The following is a 21626-nucleotide window of genomic DNA, read 5'->3' on the forward strand; positions in this document are numbered from 1 at the left end:
TTATACCTCTATCTATCAGCAGCTACTGCTATTACAGCACTCATAGATGTATCTATCTGTCAGTAGCTACTGATATTATAGCAATCATAGATGTATCTATCAATCAGCAGCTACTGCTATTATAGCACTCATAGATGTATCTATCTATCAGTAGCTACTGATATTATAGCAATCATAGATGTATCTATCAATCAGCAGCTACTGCTATTATAGCAATCATAGATGTATCTATCTATCAGCAGCTACTGACCAGCGTTCCACATTCGTGTGTATACACCTATCAATCAGCAGCTACTGCTATTATAGCACTCGTACATGTTCAGTAGAGTTCAACACCAAGAGAATGTTGGTTGCCGTTTATTCATGTATTGTAGCGGTTGCCGCTGAGCATACACAATCACCTTACACCTGCCGATGACGCAACCAGGGAGCGATCACTGTACCGGGCTCGCCCAGGCCGCCCGGGCATGCCCAGACTCGCCTTTCCCGGGCTCGCCTAGGCCGCCCGGGCATGCCCAGACTCGCCTTTCCTGGGCAAACGCTCCGATCGGCATGCCGCGCCCGGCTTGGGAGGCGTGGCTTCCGGCATGACGTGTTTGATTGTGCTTATATATATTGCTACCCGATAAACGGACTTTTCAGAGTACCCGAGTTTTCGTTTTACCAATAAAGGAGCTCGGACGAATTCCCGTCTTTTGTCGAGTCCCACGTGCCCTCCAGGAGGTGGCGGAAGTGGCGAACGGCCAGGTATACACCGAGGAGCTCACGGTCAAATGTGCTATATTTTAGCTCGTTCGGCCGGAGTTGCCGGCTAAAAAAAGCGAGTGGCTACCAAACCCCATTCACCCATTGTTCATGTACGGCGCCCACCGCGTAGTCGGAGGCGTCCGTAGTGAGGGCGATGGGAGCGTCGAACACCGGGTGAGCAAGCAGCGTTGCGTCGGCGAGGGCCAGCTTTGCGCCTGTGAATGCCGCGTCCATGTCTGCGGACCAGACGACGTCATGCTTGGCCGGCTTTCCCCGGAGGGCTTCGTAAAGGGGCCGCATGAGCTGAGCAGCACGGGGCACGAAACGGTGATAAAAATTCACCATGCCGAGGAACTCCTGCAGGGCCTTGATGGAGCGGGGACGCGGGAACTTGGTGATGGCCTCGACCTTGGTTGGCAGCGGCACGGCCCCGTTCTTGGTGATGTGGTGGCCCAAAACGTCAACGGCCGTCGTGCCGAAGTGGCATTTGGCCGGGTTGACGTTTAAGCCGTGCTCGCTGAGGCGTCCGAACAGTGTTCGGAGGTGGAGGAGGTGCTCGGCCCGGGACGTGCTGGCGACGAGGATGTCGTCCAGGTAGACGAAGAGGAACGGCAGGTCGCGCAGCACGCCGTCCATCAAGCGCTGGAACGCCTGGGCCACGTTCTTGAGGCCAAATGGCATCCTCAGGAATTCGAATAGGCCGAAAGGTGTGATGACGGCCGTTTTTGGGACGTCGGCCGGCCTGACAGGTACCTGGTGGTATCCCCGTATCCAGTCAATTTTCGAGAAAATGACCCGCCCCGCCAAACGGGCGGAAAAGTCCTGGATATGCGGGACAGGATACCTGTCGGGGGTGGTAACGTCGTTGAGGCGGCGGTAGTCGCCACATGGGCGCCAGCCGCCTCCCGGCTTCGGCACGATGTGCAGAGGTGAGGCCCACGCGCTATCGGAGCGCCGCACGATGCCGAGGTGCTCCAACGCGTCGAACTCGGCCTTTGCCACGGCGAGCTTGGCCGGGTCGAGGCGGCGGGCTCTGGCGTAGACCGGCGGGCCCGTAGTTGGTATGTGGTGCTCGATACCATGTCTCACTGCGACGGCTGAAAACGTCGGCCGCGTGAGGGCCGGGAACTCTGCGAGCAGGCGAGCGAACTCGTTCGCCGCCGGGAGGGCGCATGATAGTTTGGTCGGCGCGGAGCTGCTCATTGTGCATGCCAGGGAGCTGAAAGTCTCGGCGTTGACGAGGCGACGCCGTTTTACGTCGACTAGCAGCCCGTGCGCGCAGAGGAAATCGGCGCCTAGCAAAGCCATGGGCACGCTTGCCGTCACAAAGGTCCAATTAAAGCGCTGGCTGCCGAAGCAGAGGGTGACGTTGCGTGGGCCGAAGGTGCGGATGGCCGATCCGTTGGCAGCGACCAAGGAGGGGCCGCAAACGGCGGTCTGCCTGTCCTGCTCGGAGGCGGGTAATGAACGCCGGCCCGGGCATTTCCCGACTCGCCGAAAGTGCACGGGGGTCGGCATGTCCGAGCCTTTTGTCCGAACCAAGCGTGGTAATAACACCATGCCTGGTCAGGTGGAGGCCCCGGCCGTCATGTTGGAATCGGTCGGCGTGGCGGCCGCCAGTCGCACTGGCAGTTCGGCCTCCAACCGCACCGGGCGCCATGGGCGTCGCCTCGGACGGCGGCGGGCTCCAGGTAGCTGCCCCGATGTGCTGGCCTGCCGAGGAGATCTTGTCGGCTTCCCTGGCGAGGGCGCGGCGATCCATGATCTGCATGCCTGCCAGGGCGAAGCGTACCTGGCTAGGTAGCTGGCGGAGGAACAGCTCCCGGAAAAGAAAATCCGAGGAGTGCTCACCTAGTAGCGAGAGCATGTAGTCCATCCGCTCGGACGGGCGCGTGTCGCCGAGCTCGGGCAGGTCGAGCAGGCGTCGTGCGCGTTCTGCCGGTGAGAGGGCGAATGCGTCGAGGAGGAGCGTCTTGATCGCGCCATATTTGTCAGCGGCTGGCGGGTGCTGGAGGAGGCTCAGGGCGCGGGCCGCGGTGGTGGAGCTGAGTGCCGCTACCACATGGTGGAAGTGGGTGTCGTCTGCGGTAATGCCTCGCAGGGCAAACTGGGAGTCTGCCTGGGCAAACCAAACCGCCGCGTGAGCCTCCCAGAAGGTAGGCAGTTTAAGGGTAACTGCCATGTCCATGTCGGGGGTCACCAGTGAGGAGCTGTGCTCCTACGCGAGTCGAAAGGACCCGTTCACGGCTTTCGTCGACCACAAGCCGTTGGTTTACGGCTTTACGCGATGGCCAAAGTCACGGACCGTGGTCGGCCCGCCAGCAGCGCCACCTCTCCGCCGTGTCGGAGTTTACCACGGACATCCGGCACGTCGCCAGAAAAGACAACGCCGTGGCCGACTGTCTTTCTCGGGCCAGCGCGAACGCGGTCCACCTGGGCATGGACTTCGCGCTAATGGCGGCCGACCAGACCGCCGACACCACAGTGCAAGCCCTCCGGGCGGCGGACACGGGCCTCCGCCTGGCCGACGTCCCCTTCATGGACACTGTCCTGCTCTGCGACGTCTCCCAAGGCCAGCCTTGCCCCGTCGTGCCCGTTACCTGGCAGCGCCGCATTTTCGCCTCCCTCCATGGCCTTTCTCACCCGGGCCGGAAAGCTTGCCAGAAGCTGGTGTCGGCACGTTTCGTCTGGCACGGACTTCGACGGGACGTCCGCGACTGGGCCAACGCCTGCACGGCCTGCCAGCGGGCCAAGGTCCACCGCCACACCCAGGCCCCGCTGGCACCTTTCACCGTGTCCGAACGGCGTTTCGACCACGTCAACGTGGACCTGGTGGGCCCCCTTCCCCCATCACGAGGTTTCACACACCTGCTCACCATGGTGGACAGGACCACCAGGTGGCCGGAGGCAGTTACCCTCACTTCCACCACAACCGCCGACGTGGCGCAGGCTTTCATCGCCACCTGGGTCGCCCGTTTCGGCGCACCGGCAGACATCTCTTCGGACCGCGGTCCGCAGTTCACCTCCGAGCTTTGGGGCGCAGTCGCCTGCAACCTGGGGGTCAAGCTCCACCGTACCACGGCCTACCACCCCCAAGCCAACGGGTTGTGCGAGCGTTTTCACCGCTCCATGAAGGCCGCGCTCATGGCCGGCCTTCAGGACGGCGGTTGGGCCGACCGGCTGCCGTGGGTCCTTTTGGGCCTCCGCACGGCCCCCAAGGAGGACCTCCAGGCGTCCACCGCCGAGCTCGTCTACGGCCAGCCGCTACACGTCCCGGGCGAGTTCGTGCCCGACGCTACCAGTCCCTGGTCCGAGGCTCGCCAGCGCTCGGACCTCCAGGAGGCCGCCCGACGGTTTGCCCCCGTGAAAAAGGTCCCGCCACAGTGGCCCCCAGTCCTACGTCCCCCCAGCGCTTCGCACAGCGGAGTACGTTTTTGTGCGTCATGACGCACACCGGGGGCCACTCCGGCCGCCGTACGACGGGCCCTTCCGGGTCCTGCGATGGGACGACAAGTCCTTCGTCGTCGACGGCAGGTCGGACCGGATTTCGGTGGACTGCCTCAAGCCGGCGCACTTGGACGTCGACCAACCGCCATGGTTGGCCCTTCCTCCGTGGCGAGGCCACCCCCCGTCCACGGTTCCCCCTGCTCGACCACCCACCACCACACCGGACCCCCCCCCGACCCTCCAGGGGTCGCTTCGGCCGGGTCATCAGGACCCCCCTTAAATTGACCCTGCCGGTGCAAGTCGATTCTGGGGGGGCGCGTGTGGCGGTTGCTGCTGAGCATACACAATCGCCTTACACATGCCGATGACGCAACCAGGGAGCGATTACTGTACCGGGCTCGCCCAGGCCGCCCGGGCATGCCCAGACTCACCTTTCCCAGGCAAACGCTCCGATCGGCATGCCGCGCCCGGCTTGGGAGGCGTGGCTTCCGGCATGACGTGTTTGATTGTGCTTATATATATATATATATTTATTATTATTATTATTTGTTTTTTTTGTATACAAGATCGAGGCTCGTGAAAGAGCTAACATTAATCACACAAAAAGACAAACCGACACACAAAACACAAAAAACAAGGGGAGCGGCAGACAAGATGGGGAGAGAGGGGGAAGGACACAAAAGAGAGGGGGAAGAGGGGGAAGGACACAAACACAACATTTGAGAGCAGGGACATCGGGAGGACTTGGGGGGAGGTGGGAGAGGAATAAAACATATGAACACTGCAAGGACTCTGGGGTGAATTACTGGGGGTAGAAAAGATCAAGGTTTTCGATGGGGGAAGATAAGAGATGGTGGTGAACAGCTGTTTTAAAGACCTGGAGGGAGGAGTGGGATTGAAGGGAGTGGGGGAGTTTGTTCCAGAGGCGGGAGAAAAGGGGAATGAAAGAGTGAAGGTGAGCAGAGAGCCTAGACTTTGGCAGTTTAACCATAAGAGGGTTGCAGACAGATCTTGTGCGACCTGAAGGAATATTGGGGGGACAGAGCACAGAGAGAGCTGGGGGAGCAAGACCGGAGAGGAGTCGGTAGAAGACAGAAAGACCACCAACCTGCCTGCGGTGAGTGAGTGAAAGGCCCTCGGTGTTGACTACATCGCAGGAGATTCCAATGATTCTGAAAGCTTTGGCCTCAACAGCGTGAAGCCGAGCAAGGTGTGAGGCAGGAGCACCAGCCCAGAGGGGGGAACAGTATTCCATTGAGCTGCGGATGAAAGCCTTGTATGTGGTGAGGAGCTCAGGTGTGCCAAGGAAGGACTTCGCACGACGGAGGATGCCCAGTCGGCGACTGGCTTTGGAGGCCAGCTTGGAAATGTGGTTTTCCCAAGAAAGATCATGGCAGATAGTGAGACCCAAAAGCTTGAGCGACAGAACTTCTTGGAGAAGATTGTTGAGAAAGTAGATGGGAGGGTTGTCCAGTCGGTCCTTTCGGAGAGACATTGTAAGAGTGTGAGATTTGTCAGGATTGAAAGACATGTTCCACTTGTTTGACCAGTCTGTGATTTTGTCCAGGTCTGCAGAGAGTGAGGAGGCTGCAGACTGCCGATCTGAGGGATGAGGAATGGAGCGACAGAGAGTAGAGTCGTCAGCAAAGAGATAGAGAGGATTTTCAAGAGAGTCAGAGAGATCATTGATGAAGACCAGAAAAAGCACAGGGCCCAGAACACTACCTTGGGGAACTCCAGCCTGAACAGGAAGAGGAGATGAGAGAAACCCATTCAGGGCCACACGTTGACTACGACCAGAGAGGAAGTCCGCCAGCCATGCGTGGAGATTTCCATGGATACCAAAGGAGGAGAGTTTGGTGAGCAGAGCAGGGTGCCAGACCATATCGAAGGCACGTGAAATGTCAAGGGAGACAGCTCTAATTTCCTGTTTGGCGTTGAGGACCTCCATCCATTGTTGAGAAAGCAGAAGCAGCATGTCCAGAGTAGAGTGACCAGGTCTGAAACCAAATTGATGATCAGAGATCAAGCCATTGGAGAAGAGGAAAGATTTAATATCTGAAGCAATGATGGATTCCATGACTTTGCTGATAATTGGGAGAAGGCTGATTGGTCTGTAGTTGCTGGGATCTGTTTTTGCACCTTTTTTGTGCAAACCGGTGATGTTGGCTGATTTCCAAGCAGATGGCAGATGACCTTGAGCAAAAGAGAGGGTGAAGAGAACAGAAAGAGGTAGTGAAAGAGCAGAAGAACATGATTTTAGGACCCGTGGGCTGATGCCGTCAGGACCAGTTGCAGAATCAGAGTCGAGGGTTGACAGAAACTTTTCCACCTTGTCAGGAGGAAAGGACACAGAGTCCAGGAGCAGCTGGGTACGACTGGGTACGGTGGGTACAGAGAGGGATGGGTTTGGGACACAAGATTTAGAGGCAAACACAGAGTTGAGGCATTCAGCTTTTTCACGTGCGGAGTCAGCCGTTAAGCCGTTTGAGGTGAGGGAGGGGATGGAGGGGGAACAAACACCAGAAACAGATTTGACCAGACACCACCAGGATTTGGAAGAGGGAGACAGATAAGAGAGTTCGGTCTTGAGAATGGTGAGATATTGTTTCCTGGCTCTCCTGAGGGTGGACACACACTTGTTTCGGGCTTTGTGAAAGGAAATGAGATTTCCTTCCGTTGGATTTGCTTTCCAGGAGACTAAAGCAAGTTGTTTCAGGGCAACAGCCTCACCACAAGATTCCGTGTACCATGGACGGGAGGAAGGGTAAGACAACTGAAGATGAGATGGTATAAATCTGTGCATGAGAGAGAGCAATTTACTTTGAAAGAATTCCCAGGATGAGTTGATGTCAGAGGCGGTAGAGCTACAGAGGCGGTAAACATACACATATTGCTACCCGATAAACGGACTTTTCAGAGTACCCGAGTTTTCGTTTTACCAATAAAGGAGCTCGGACGAATTCCCGTCTTTTGTCGCGTCAATCCTTTCGACTCGCGTAGGAGCACAGCTCCTCAGTATCTATCATCACCTACTACTACATGTAGTGCAGCGCTCGTTTCATTTTTGACTAGAAATCCACAGCAATAATTATCACGTAAGGCGCTCCCGTTTGCCCATGATATTTGGCTTCTCCTTCAGAATACCAACTGCAACTACTTCTTGAACTTCCGAGTGGGCCTCTTCTCGGCAGTAGGACTCTTACCGCAGGTACTGCATATCGGATATGACTCATCTGTGGTACTCAGCTGCTCAACACAGCCACAGAAATAGCACACATCTTCATAGCCAGCATAGCGGTCCATGTAAATGGCGAGCGAGGGGGAAAACCCGCACACTAAAATATTCAACAACAACAACAACAACAACAACAACAACAACGTACATTAAAACGGTTATATTTCTTTACATCAAGCGTTCCTGACGAGCTCATAATACAGTTCGTCCAGAGTGATATTTTCTGGCACTTTGACACCAACCCAAGCCTTTAGAACACCACGTTCGCCGAATTTGGCAAACAACGAACGCCATTTTCTTTCAAACTGTCGCGCACATGTAACTTGGCTCAGACTTGGCTTTGTACACGAGCACATACACAAAGACTTGGCTTTGTACGCAAGCACGTACACAAAGACCTGGCTTTGTACGTGAGCACATACACAAAGACTTGGCTTTGTACGCGAGCACATACACAAAGACTTGGCTTTGTACGCGAGCACATACACAAAGACTTGGCTTTGTACGCGAGCACATACACAAAGACTTGGCTTTGTACGCGAGCACATACACAAAGACTTGGCTTTGTATGCAAGCACATACACAAAGACTTGGCTTTGTACGCGAGCACATACACAAAGACTTGGCTTTGTATGCAAGCACATACACAAAGACTTGGCTTTGTACGCGAGCACATACACAAAGACTTGGCTTTGTATGCGAGCACACACAAAGACCTGGCTTTGTACGCGAGCACATACACAAAGACTTGGCTTTGTACATGAGCACATACATAAAGACTTGGCTTTGTACACGAGCACATACACAAAGACTTGGCTTTGTACGCGAGCACATACACAAAGACTTGGCTTTGTACGCGAGCACATACACAAAGACTTGGCTTTGTACGCGAGTACATACACAAAGACTTGGCTTTGTACGGGAGCACATACAAAATTCGAACCTGTTTTCCACTGAGCGGGAACGGAACTTCGCGAGCATAAAAATAAAAAAATAAAAAATTAATGGGCGGACTACTTTTATGGGGCGGGCGTCGATGATAAACAGGAATTTTTTTTTAACCAGCCTAAATACATCCTTGAACATACCTAGTGGCTGCAGTCAATCAAACATGCTCGTAAGGTTTGGAATACGACGTACTATCGGCACGGGTTGCAAGCCTGTTTTAACTTGTTTTAAGTAAGCCTGTTTTCAGCTTACTGCAAGACAATCTCACGTTGGGGGTAGTGACATGCTTACCATACTTGCCTTAAGTATGGGTTGGCAAAAAGGTTTGGGTTGGAATTTGTAATTTGTTCAGGGTGCCTGCACAAGCTGGCCGACTGTACACGAGACACTCACTATAGAATCTTTAACGTCCGCCAAAACAACACTTCTGGCACCCGAGACAATAAAGGGTAATGTGTAGAGTTAGGGTAAACATGGGGGTAAGTGCACACACCGACACACCTACCTGACCTAGCAATGCTTTAGCTTTTATAATCTGCACCTTGTAAACTAGTAATAGGTGCCCACAACCTTCCTTTACCATGTTGTGGAAAGTCGGCTGAGGCCCTCACATGAATGAGATGAAAAAGAACTCAACTGCAAGTTCCAGTCAACTCAAAGTTCAGCGACACACCGCTGACCCGCCGCATGTAGTAGAGATTAGAGATGGTGCAAGCCTAGCTCGACTTGAGCTTGGGCTGAGAAAATAACCTTTCAAACAAATGGAGGCCAAGCAAGTCTTTCTTCCCAGTAAATTGTTACCCAGGAATTCCTGGAAAATTGTTGGAAATGGATTCGGGATTCCTGCCTTTTTTGGGGGGGTATGGGATCACACTTTGGCCTTGAACCATGTCTAGTGGCAAGTTTTATGGCCTTCAAAGCTATCCCACAAGCAAGTTGACAAAATGGGAAATGTGTGTAATGGTAAAAGCTAGCTTCATACAAAGTTACATGATGATTGGATGGAAAATGACGCCGGTGTTCCAAAAAAAAAAAAGGTGTTTTCTGCAGGCATGGGTTGCAGGGTGTTTCACGTAGCAGAATTTTTTTTTCTTCACCCTCACACGCTTTTACATTTGTTTTCTCTGCAACCACCTGAGCGATTGCCGCAAACCTTCCAACATAGGATCACCTACCCATGGATAATAAAAAAATAAAAATAAAAACTTACAGGATGATTGGATGAAAAATGTGGCCGGCGTTCCAAAAAGAGTTGTCTGCAGGTATGGGTTGCAGGGTGTTTCACGTATCAGAAATAAACCGGTCTCGACCTTGCTTCACTCGGCCTCGGTCGAATGAATAAAAGTTATCTCGATAGTTGTGATTTCTCAGCCTTTGCACCAAGACCGGCTCCCTGGTAAGAACGAGTCAGCCATTGAAGAGCAAGGGTCCAATTTAGGCACTGTGGTTGAACAAAGTATGTGATTTATTTCAGGGCAACCCACCTTTATTTACAGAACATGTCGAAGAGCCATTGCTGTGGAAGGGCCATACCATTGCCCACTTTTGCACAGTTAAAGCTCAAAGTTAGAGTTTGAATCAGACTAAGTTTAAACCAACAAACAAAAGCAAGCACAGCCATAAACATGTTCATTACATTCTGGCTGCATCAAAATGATCAACCATTTCCCATGTATTCATGACTTTTTGTACAAGTAGTGCATTTTGATTCTGCTACAATTGAAGCTTCTCCAGGTACCACAGGTTTACAGATTTGAACAAGTGCATGCAGAGCTGCCTGACAACTTCAGGCCTGTCCTGAATGGAAAGCATAAAGCATACGTCACAAACATTTTATCGAATGAAACCACACATCCCCCAAAACAATAACCAACCAATCACGGTCACACACCCCTATAATTTGCAGAAGTTTCCCCAATCTCTATAATTTACCCACAATATGGGTAACTAAATCCAGCTTTGCTCGTTGGCGAAGGGCGATTTGCATTTGCATGAAATGGTTCGACACCGTTTGCAAACCCCACACACAAGAGGCCCTATGGGACGAAGAGCCTGTTTTCCTGGCCCTGCTGGTCCGGGGTGGACCTGCTGTCGTTGCATAAATCCGAGGTAATCCTGAGATCGGCATTTTAACAAATAATTTATATGAAGGGGCAATTTGCTTAACAGGAAGATTCAATTCCTTTCAAAAAAAAAAACTTTCCTCGAGATCCCCCTTTTTAAGTCCCTCGTTACACCCGCACTCTCCGTAGCACGAGCGCAATGGTCGCTAATAGCATGAGGGTACCACCACCAAGCATCAAAGCTTTAAGCATGGAGCACCCTGGGAAGGAAGTTCCATCTTTTGCTGCAGCGGGAGAAGCCGGGGGCAGAATGGGATCCGAGGAAGTACCAGCTGCTGGTGTGGCAGGTTTCGATTTGTCTTCCATTTCTAACCCACTTTTTCCCAATAATGAGAAACCTTCATGAGTCTTGTCTCCTTTTGCATCCTGTGTAGGGTCACCTGCTTCCAAAGGGATCTCTGCATCATCCTTTGAAAGCACATTTTCACCTGAGACCGTGTCAAAAGCACCTAAGGAAAAGCAAGTTAAGTGACATTAAGAGCCAATTAAAGTACAACTTCACCTGGCACAATCACAACATTTGTAGGGACATGACTTATAACACTGGCCAACAAGTCATTTTCATCAGATATAATTATAGGTGGGCTACATAGCTCTTGGGACACCAATTCCAAATATGTCTGGTTTCCCTCGAGCTAGGGCTGTCAACCGATCCGAGACCGGGACGAAATCCCGGCGGTTTCGGCTTTCGAGACGGTCTCGGGACGGTCCCGAGATAAATTGACTGACGCAATTTCTCGGTAAAAAAATCCCGGTTAAAATTCCAACTTCTTGCAGATATCTATATATATATAAAACACAGTTTGTGTGTGTGTGTGTGTGTGTGTGTGTGTGTGTGTGTGTGTGTGTGTGTGTGTGTGTGTGTGTGTGTAATGTTACCGATAGACTCCTAAACGGAGAGGCTCACGTACTTGATATTTGACATAGACATGGCCATTGAGCGTGGGACGAACATGGCCGAACTCAAAATATTTGACGATCCATATTTTTTATTCATATTTACCTCAGCGCATTTCAGCGAAGTACCCGCTAATCTCAGCCGGTCGCAGAGCAGCGCGCTGATTCGCTCAGAGTGATCACGTGATGTTCCCTGCCGCCATTAACTCAGTGACGCGTTCGCACGTATTTCAGAGCGAAAAGCAATTGCCTTTTTCACATTTAAGCGACGAACACTGCCATTCACACCACATAGGTTTTTTTCCCTTTCATCTTTAGATTCATATTTTTTGCCATAACATAGCGCATTATGGCTCTCTCGAGCTCGAGTTAGCCAATCACCTGGGAGCATGAGGCCACGTTGGCCACGCCCACGACAGGACGCAGAGTTGCAATCGATCGCTCAGAGCGATCACGTGATGTTCCTTGCCGCAATGCCGCGCGACTATATATATATGTATCACTCAGATCCCTCACAATCGACCACCACCACCTCCTCCTGCAATACTAAATATCACTCAGATCCCTCACAATCGACCACCACCCCCTCCTCCTGCAATGCTAAATATCACCCAGATCCCTTGGAATCGACCACCACCCCCTCCTCCTGCAATACTAAATATCACTCAGATCCCTCACAATCGACCACCACCTCCTCCTACAATACTATATATCACTCATATCCCTTGGAATCGACCACCACCCCCTCCTACAATACTAAATATCACCCAGATCCCTCACAATCGACCACCACCTCCTTCTACAATACTAAATATCACCCAGATCCCTTGGAATCGACCATCACCTCCTCCTGCAATACTAAATATCACTCAGATCCCTTGGAATCGACCACCACCCCCTCCTACAATACTAAATATCACCCAGATCCCTTGGAATTGACCACCACCCCCTCCTCCAATACTAAATATACTACACTACTACACCTACAATACTACACCCCCTCCTTCGACTTCCGCTTCCGCTTCCCGTCCGGTATGAAGAGGACGCAGGCGTCACATGCTTGCCGCTTCTTCGACCGGGCCACTGTCGGGTGCTTTCTTTTTTGGTGGTCGTGCGGATTTTTTGGCCATTGAGTCTGCCCTCTGCATATCCCCGGCTCTGCTCTCTGCTTTGCCTGCCCGGCTCCTTCGCCTGCTCGCTGTTTCCTCGGGCGCGCTCTCGTGGGTTGTGACCATCGCAGCGGTTTGGTGGCAGTTTCCCGCCGTGATCTAGATTTGTAGCGGCGGCGGTCAATTGCCGCTGCATTTGCCGCTTTGCCGTGATCAACCTTGGCCTCGTGATCGTCTCATTGCCCCTGCCTACCCTCTGCTTGGTCCCGGCTCTGCTCCTGGCTTCACCTACCTGGCTCCTTCGTTTCCTCGGGCCCGCTCTCGTGGGTTGGGACCATTGTTTCACCTCCTCAACCTTGGCCTCGTCTCGTCTCTCCGCTCCGCTCCTGCCTGGCATGGCTCTGCAGTACTCCGCCGCAAGGCTCCTTCTGCTCAATACCCGCTCCACCCCATCATGCATCTCTGCCATCAAATCAAATGGACTCCTCCGACGACCCAGGTACATTCACCGTGGCTCCGGTCGTAAGTTTGTTTATTTGCAATCAGGTCACTCCATCCCCGTCCTCTGGTCGGCTCAGCGCACTCTCACTCTTCGTCCCAGCGCACCTGGTCACAGCAACGCACACAATTGCACCTCCTGCCTACGAACCCTGGCTAAATCACCTGAATTCATCCCTGCTGTTCAAAACAACATCAAGCTCACCCTGTTCAACACCCGGTCCCTCAACAACAAATGCCTCATCCTGAACGAATACATCCTGGATAACAAACTGGACTTTCTCTGTCTCACCGAAACCTGGCAACAACCTCTGGACTACGACACACTCAACCTCACCACACCCAATGGATATTCCTACGTCAATAAACCACGCTCGGAGGGCCGAGGTGGTGGAATTGCCGTTATCCACCGTCAAGACATCAAGACCAACCTCATCTCCATCTCATCTGCTCCATCATTTGAACACCTGGCTTTTACACTCTCTGGTCGCACGCAGTCAGTCATGGCTGTCGTATACCGCCCTCCCAAACCACACCCATCATTCCTGTCTGACTTCTCCTACTTTCTGACCCAGCTATGTTCCCTCTCCCCCTCAATCCTCCTCCTTGGTGATTTCAATATCCACATGGACTCCACTGACTCCACAATAACCACTGACTTCACCGATTTACTCACCTGCTTTAACCTCACTCAACATGTCGACTTTCCTACCCATATCCGTGGTCACATTTTGGACCTTGTCTGCTCCACTGGATTAAATTTGCACCATCTCTCTGGCTCCGACCTCACCCTCTCTGACCACTTAGCCATCACTCTGACCATCAACATCCCCGCCCCAACACCAAGGCATTATCGCACTATCAACTTCCGTAAGCTAAACGCTCTTTCACCTACCTCATTCTCATCCACCCTCTCTGAAAAAATGTCCACTTCTCCCTTCATTGACCTCCACACCCCTTCCGACCTCACTGACTACTACAACCACACTCTCTCCTCCTGCCTTGACCAGCTTGCGCCTGTAAAAACCAAAACAGTATCTTTCACCCATTCTGCTCCCTGGTTTACCCCTAAACTCCGCCTGATGAAAACTCGTGCTCGCCAACTTGAAAGACTCCGCAATAAAACGGGTCTCACAGTTCACTCCCAAGCCTACATGGACCACCTACAACACTACCAAGATGCCCTCTCCCGCGCCCGCTCCACCTACTACTCTCAAATTATCCACTCTGGCTCCGGAAACCCAAAAGCACTCTTCTCGACAATAAACAAACTCCTCCGCCTCCTGAACACCACCACCCAGTCATTCGCAGTAGACAACTGCATCTCCTTCCTCTCTTTCTTCCAACGCAAAATTGACAACATCTACAACAGCTTGACCACCGCCACACCCGCTCCCCCTCCAACCACCTGCCCCCCCCTTGTCCTGCCATCCCCTGTCTCGGTTCTCCCCAATCTCCCCTACTGACCTCTCTGAACTCCTCATAGGAATGAAAACTGCCACCTGCACTCTTGACCCCATCCCCTCCAGCTTTGTCAAGGCCTCCCTCCCTGCTCTCTCTCCACTTATCATTGCAACAATAAACTCCTCCCTGTCTACAGGCATCGTCCCACCTTCCCTCAAAATTGCTGCTGTTACCCCCATTCTAAAAAAACCTGGTCTAAACCCTGACACCCTAAACAACTTCAGACCCATCTCCAACCTACTCAAACTCAAACAACTCAAACATCATCTCTCTGCCAATAACCTGTATGAAACATTCCAATCCGGATTCTGCTCCAACCACAGTACTGAAACTGCCTTCCTCAAAATCACCAACGACCTTCTCCTCTCCTCTGACGCTGGCAACCTCAACATTCTCGTCCTCCTCGACCTCAGCGCTGCCTTTGACACCATCGATCACACCATCCTCCTCACCCGACTTGAATCCACCTTTAACGTTACCGGCACTGCCCTCTCTTGGATAAAATCATACCTCTCTGACAGACGCCAGTTCATCTCCATCAATAACTGCAAATCCCCCACTGCTCCCCTCCCCCAAGGTTCAGTTCTTGGCCCCCTCCTCTTCATCCTTTATCTGTCCCCCCTCGGTCACTTAATCCACCGTCATGGTCTCCAATTCCACTGCTTCGCCGATGACATCCAGCTTTTCATCTCCACCAAGTCCGTCTCCACCGACACCCACTCTATCCTGACAAACTGCATCACTGAAATAAAATCCTGGCTTCAAATCAACTTCCTCAAGCTTAACTGTGATAAATCTGAAATAATCATCATTGGCCCAAAAACGCTCACAAAATCAACCCATAACTTTGCCCTCAACATCGATGGTATCCCAGTATCCACCTCCCCTCACATCCGGAATCTTGGCGTCATCTTTGACCAAACCCTTTCCTTCGACAAATACACTAAACAGATCACAAAGTCAGCCTTCTTTCACCTGAAAAACATTGCCCGTCTCCGCTCATCCCTCTCCTCCACGGCTGCAGAAACCCTCATCCACGCCTTCATCACCTCCCGTCTGGACTACTGCAATAGCCTCCTCTATGGTTCACCCTAAGAAATCACCAATAAACTCCAATACATTCAGAACTCCGCTGCCCGTCTACTCACCCATTCCCGGACCCGTGACCACATCACCCCCGTCCTTTACAAGCTTCACTGGCTCCCCATCCCCCAGAGAATCCAGTACAAAATCCTCCTCTTGACAGACAAAGCCCTCCATAACCTGGCCCCATCCTACCTGGCTGACCTCCTCTCCAGACAGACTCCCACCCGCAACCTCTGCTCTGCTGGTACCAACCTCCTGACCCCCTCCATCCGGACCAAATTCAGATCCTGGGGGGACAGGGCCTTCTCCATCGCTGCTCCCACCCTCTGGAACTCACTACCTCACACCATCAGAGACTCCTCCACACTCACCACATTCAAAACATCACTAAAGACCCACCTGTTCAACACTGCATTCAACATTCAACCCACAGCATTTAACCCCTGACTATCTCTTCTCCTTCTCCCTCCTTTTGCTTTAAATATTTCCCTATTGATTCTTGTCTTTTTGCAATTGTTGTTTTCATGTATTGTTATGCATTATGTTTTCCACTCTGTCAAAGCGCCTTTGGGCTTCTGGAAAAGCGCTATACAAAATAAATGAATTATTATTATTATTATTAAATATCACCCAGATCCCTTGGAATCGACCACCACCCCCTCCTACAATACTAAATATCACCCAGATCGCTTGGAATCGACCACCACCTCCTCGTACAATACTATATATCACTCAGATCCCTTGGAATCGACCACCACCCCCTCCTACAATACTAAATATCACCCAGATCCCTTGGAATCGACCACCACCTCCTCCTACAATACGAAATATCACCCAGATCCCTTGGAATCGACCACCATCCCCTCCTGCAATACTAAATATCACTCAGATCCCTTGGAATCGACCACCACCCCCTCCTACAATACTAAATATCACTCAGATCCCTTGGAATCGACCACCACCCCCTCCTACAATACTAAATATCACCCAGATCCCTTGGAATCGACCACCATCCCCTCCTGCAATACTAAATATCACTCAGATCCCTTGGAATCGACCACCACCCTCTCCTACAATACTATATATCACTCAGATCCCTTGGAATCGACCACCACCTCCTCCTGCAATACTAAATATCACCCAGATCCCTTGGAATCGACCACCACCCCCTCCTACAATACTAAATATCAACCCAGATCCCTTGGAATCGACCACCACCTCCTCCTACAATACTATATATCACTCAGATCCCTTGGAATCGACCACCACCTCCTACTGCAATACTAAATATCACCCAGATCCCTTGGAATCGACCACCACCCCCTCCTGCAATACTAAATATCACCCAGATCCCTTGGAATCGACCACCACCCCCTCCTACAATCTATATATATAAAACACAGTTTGTGTGTGTGTGTGTGTGTGTGTGTGTGTGTGTGTGTGTGTGTAATGTTACCGATAGACTCCTAAACGGAGAGGCTTACGTGCTTGATATTTGGCATAGACATGGCCATTGAGCGTGGGACGAACATGGCCGAACTCAAAATATTTGACGATCCATATTTTTTATTCATATTTACCTCAGCGCATTTCAGCGCACGGAATCAACGGAATCAGACCAGGTGGGCGCTGATTCGCTCAGAGCGATCACGTGATGACGCTATGACGCTATGAAGCTATGAAAAAAAAAAATCGCTATGAACGCTATGACGCTATGAACAATATGACGCTATGACGCTATGAAAAAAAAAATCGCTATGACGCTATGACGCTATGAAAAAAAAAATCGCTATGACGCTATGACCGCTATGACGCTATGAAAAAAAAAAATCGCTATGACGCTATGAAAAAAAAAATCGCTATGACGCTATGAAACGCTATGACCGCTATGACGCTATGAAACACTATGACCGCTATGACGCTATGAAAAAAAAAAATCGCTATGACGCTATGAAACGCTATGACCGCTATGACGCTATGAAAAACGAAAATCGCTATAACGCTATGAAACGCTATGAAACGCTATGACGCTATGAACGATATGACGCTATGAAAAAAAAATCGCTATGACGCTATGAAACGCTATGACGCTATGAACGCTATGACGCTATGAAAAAAAAATCGCTATGACGCTATGAACGCTATGAACGCTATGAAAAAAAAAACCCCCTCCCCTCCCCTCCCCCGCCCGGCAATGACGGGTACTTCTGCTAGTTTTCCATAATAGAGGCATTTATTGAGCCTTGCTTTCATTACTCTGCTTCTGCACAAGCATCATTTTTCGCAAGTGCAGCTGAACTGACACAAACAACAACAACATGCATTTTAAGGCCATTTTCCCTGCTAGAGCGGGGGTTAGCCTTGCGGTTCCCATGACAATCTTCTCCATTTTGCCCCACCCTCTGCATCTCTCCCCGTCAACCCCCTTGCCCGCACCCCTTCCTCCACCATCCCCAGCCAAGTCCCTCTCGGTCCTCCCCATCCTCTACCTCCCTCCACATTAACCTCCATCACTCTTCCCAACCAGCCACCCTCATCCCTCCTCAACACATGAACAAACCATCTCAACCCGTTCCTCCCCACAGCATCAATCACAGGCAATATTCCCATTATCTTTCGCAATTCATCATTTGTCTTCCTCTCTCTCAACGATACTCCGCACATCCATCGAACCATTCGCATTTCCACCCTTTCCAACCTTCGTTGCCGCCCCACGTTCATTACCCATGTCTCGCTCCCATAAATCATAACACTTCTCACACATGCGGCATACACCTTTCCCTTCAGCTTCAACGACACTCCCCTCATCATCAGCACGCCACTCAGTTCCCGAAACTTCTTCCATGCACATCTCACTCTAGCAACCGTTGCCGAGTCTGATCCACCTTCTCCATTCAGCATGTCTCCGAGATAGCAAAATGTTTTCACACCTTCCAGCTTCACGCCGTCTCCAAGATCCAATTAAACATTTCCTCCATCTGCAGCTCCCTCTGTGCACACCTCACATTTGAATGTAGCTGCCACACTGGTTAATGACCCTCTCAGACCACTACATTTTTGATGAACCCACTCAGCGCACATTGTACATTGAATGGAGTTCACTCCGACACCCTTCCTGCACACAGCACATGGCCACTTCCCAGTTCTTTCCACCTCACCACATGCTTTACCACTTGCCATCACCTTCGTCTTTCCTATATTCACCTTCAGACCTTTTGTCTCCATACATTCCTTCCACGTGTTCATCTTTTCCTTCAGTCCATCCATACTTTCCGCAATCAACACCAGATCATCTGCATACAACAACTCCCATGGTAAACTCTCCTTTACGTTCTGAGCCAGCACCTCCATCACAGCTACAAATAGTAGTGGACTTAGTACCGACCCCTGATGCACTCCCACCTTCACCTCAAACTCACCACTGTTCCCGTCCTTCGTCCTTACAGCTGTGCGTGCTCTTTTGTACATTGCCATCACTACTCTGATCAACCATTCCTCCACTCCTAACTGACACTCCTAACTCCTAACTGACACAAACGATGATAGATAAAGTAAACTCACTGTTCCAGGATTTTCCCCTTGTCAACAAACAATGCACTGCAAACGAATCCGAATTCCGAATCCGGATCTTCACCAACATCTAATCATGTCGTCCTTGTCACACACGCTGCATCTCCACAAAATTTCGTCCGAATACGTCCACAACTTTTTGAGATATTGTGTTCACAAACAAACGGACAAACAGACAGGAGTGAAAACATAACCTCCATCTACCTTTGGTGGCGCAGGTAACGAAATCAGGATGAAGGTCAGAATGAAAATCCGCCGCATCGCGGCTTCATTTAAACCGTTGAATCCTTCCGCTGTATCACTCCGCCTCGCCCCGCAACGCTACGGTCACGTGTCCGTCCTTGGAGACGAGTTACGGAATGTGGTTGCTATGGTCTTTTGCACATTAATATCGAGGGACTCGCTCGAGGCCCCGTGAATGGAGGGACGATGTTTATTTAGATTAAAAACACGTTTAGAACGGATTATTCTACACCTAATGTATTAATACAAGTACAATACATTATGTAGTTTTATGAAATGAGTTTTTGATGAACGTTTATGTTTAATTGCAACGCTAAATCTATAAATTGTAAGAATCCCTCGGGGTTTGGTTTGACGGTTTGAATGTGAAAGTATTTTGGTTATCTTATCTCCACTTTAGGCCTGATAAGTTGATTACGTTTACTTTAGTCACAGAGTCAAAATAAGGAGGGGGGGGGGGGGTTGATCACTACACCGCCTGCTTTATAATTTACTAGCAGAAGTACCCGGCATTGCCGGGCGGGGGAGGGGAGGGAGCGAGCCCCTTGGCAAAGCGAGCGATTTTTTTTTTCATAGCGTCATAGCGTTCATAGCGTCATAGCGTCATAGCGTTCATAGCGTCATCACGTGATCGCTCTGAGCGAATCAGCGCCCACCTGCTCTGATGCCGTGGATTCCGTGCGCTGAGGTAAATATGAATAAAAAATATTTCGTTGTGTGGCAGGAACTTCTGAAAATGTCTGCCGTCGTCCTGGTGGGGCTTCCCAGGAATTCAGGTAACGCAGTCGGGTTGATCAAAGCATGGGCTCGGATAACTTGGGTGCCTTATCAGTCGACAATTGTTAAAACACGTGAACATTCGATGAAAGGCGTTATTTGGCGTTATTAGTTTCAATTTCTGGAATAAGGGGTCGGTATATTCGATCCGTCCACCGAACGGCTATCAACGGGTTGAACACAAAATTGTACATTCCGATTTGAGTTGAGGCACGCAACGCTGCGTCATTATAGCCCGCTTAACGGAACTATTAAAAAAAAAGTAACATGCACATGTGCGCAGCAGCAGGACGCGGCAACTATTGAACTGTCATGAATATCGAACGGTCGTACGTGTACGCGCACGAGCTACGAGAACGCTTGACATGCCCGATCACAAATCACAAAATGATAATGAAACTCCAACCGGGACTCGAATATGCCTGGGCAGAAACATTTTCTCCCTCTCTCTGACATTCCGAGCAAGAAATTACACGACAATACAAACTGTAATGAGATAACCCGGTCCCATCGGTGGCCGATCATCTGCATGTAGGCGGTGTATTTTATTTCATCCCGGTAAATGGAAGCTAAGTCGGAATTTAAGTACTCAACATCAGAAATGAATTTTTTTCATTGTTGTATATATATTGTAATGAATTTCCATTATTTTTGAAGCCTTTTTTATTTTTTTTATTTTTTATGTATTACTTTGTCAGGAACCAAGCCGAACCGACATCCCGTTATGAAAATTGAAAATTTATCGAGACGGTTCCGAGACGGGATTTTGAATCTAGCTAACAGCACTACCTCGAGCACGCAGCTAGGCCGGGGAGGAGTCGGTAGACTGGGGGAGCTAGGCCGGAGAGGAGTCGGTAGACTGGGGGAGCTAGGCCGGGGAGGAGTCGATAGACTGGGGGAGCTAGGCCGGAGAGGAGTCGGTAGAAGTCAGCAAGACCACCAACCGCCCCGCGGTGAGTGAGTGAAAGGCCCTCAGAGTCAGCTTCATCGTGGGAGATACCAATGATTCTGAACGCTTTGGTTTCTACAGCGTGAAGCCGAGCTAGGTGTGAGGCAAGAGCACCAGCCTAGAGGGGGGAACAGTATTCCATTGAGCTGCGGATGAAAGCCTTGTATGTGGTGAGGAGCTCAGGTGTGCCAAGGAAGGACTTCGCACGACGGAGGATGCCCAGTCGGCGACTGGCTTTGGAGGCCAGCTTGGAAATGTGGTTTTCCCAAGAAAGATCATGGCAGATAGTGAGACCCAAAAGCTTGAGCGACAGCACTTCTTGGAGAGGATTGTTGAGAAAGTAGATGGGAGGGTTGTCCAGTCGATCTTTTCAGAGAGACAAAGTAAGATTTGTCAGGATTGAAAGACATGTTCCACTTGTTTGACCAGTTTGTGATTTTGTCCAGGTCTGCAGAGAATGAAGAGGCTGCTGCCTGCCAATCTGAGGGTTGAGATATGGAGCAGCAGAGATTGGAGTCATCAGCAAAGAG

General features: G+C 50.8%; 1 protein-coding gene across 3 annotated transcripts in view; it reads right to left on the bottom strand.

Moving 5' to 3' along the window:
* Positions 1-9827: 9827 nt before the first annotated feature.
* BCL2L13 (BCL2 like 13) overlaps positions 9828-21626 on the bottom strand; it is a 33605-nt gene continuing 21806 nt past the window's right edge. For all 3 annotated transcript variants that reach the window (XM_068109557.2, XM_068109564.2, XM_068109547.2), the window contains exon 4: positions 9828-10952. In XM_068109557.2, coding sequence (XP_067965658.2) covers positions 10612-10952 — 341 coding nt within the window. In that variant the 3' untranslated portion in view covers positions 9828-10611. The remainder of the gene's footprint in view (positions 10953-21626) is intronic.

The sequence above is a fragment of the Myxine glutinosa genome, chromosome 1, assembly GCF_964187855.1.
Source record: "Myxine glutinosa chromosome 1, kmMyxGlut1.1, whole genome shotgun sequence".
Taxonomy (NCBI): Eukaryota; Metazoa; Chordata; class Myxini; order Myxiniformes; family Myxinidae; genus Myxine; species Myxine glutinosa.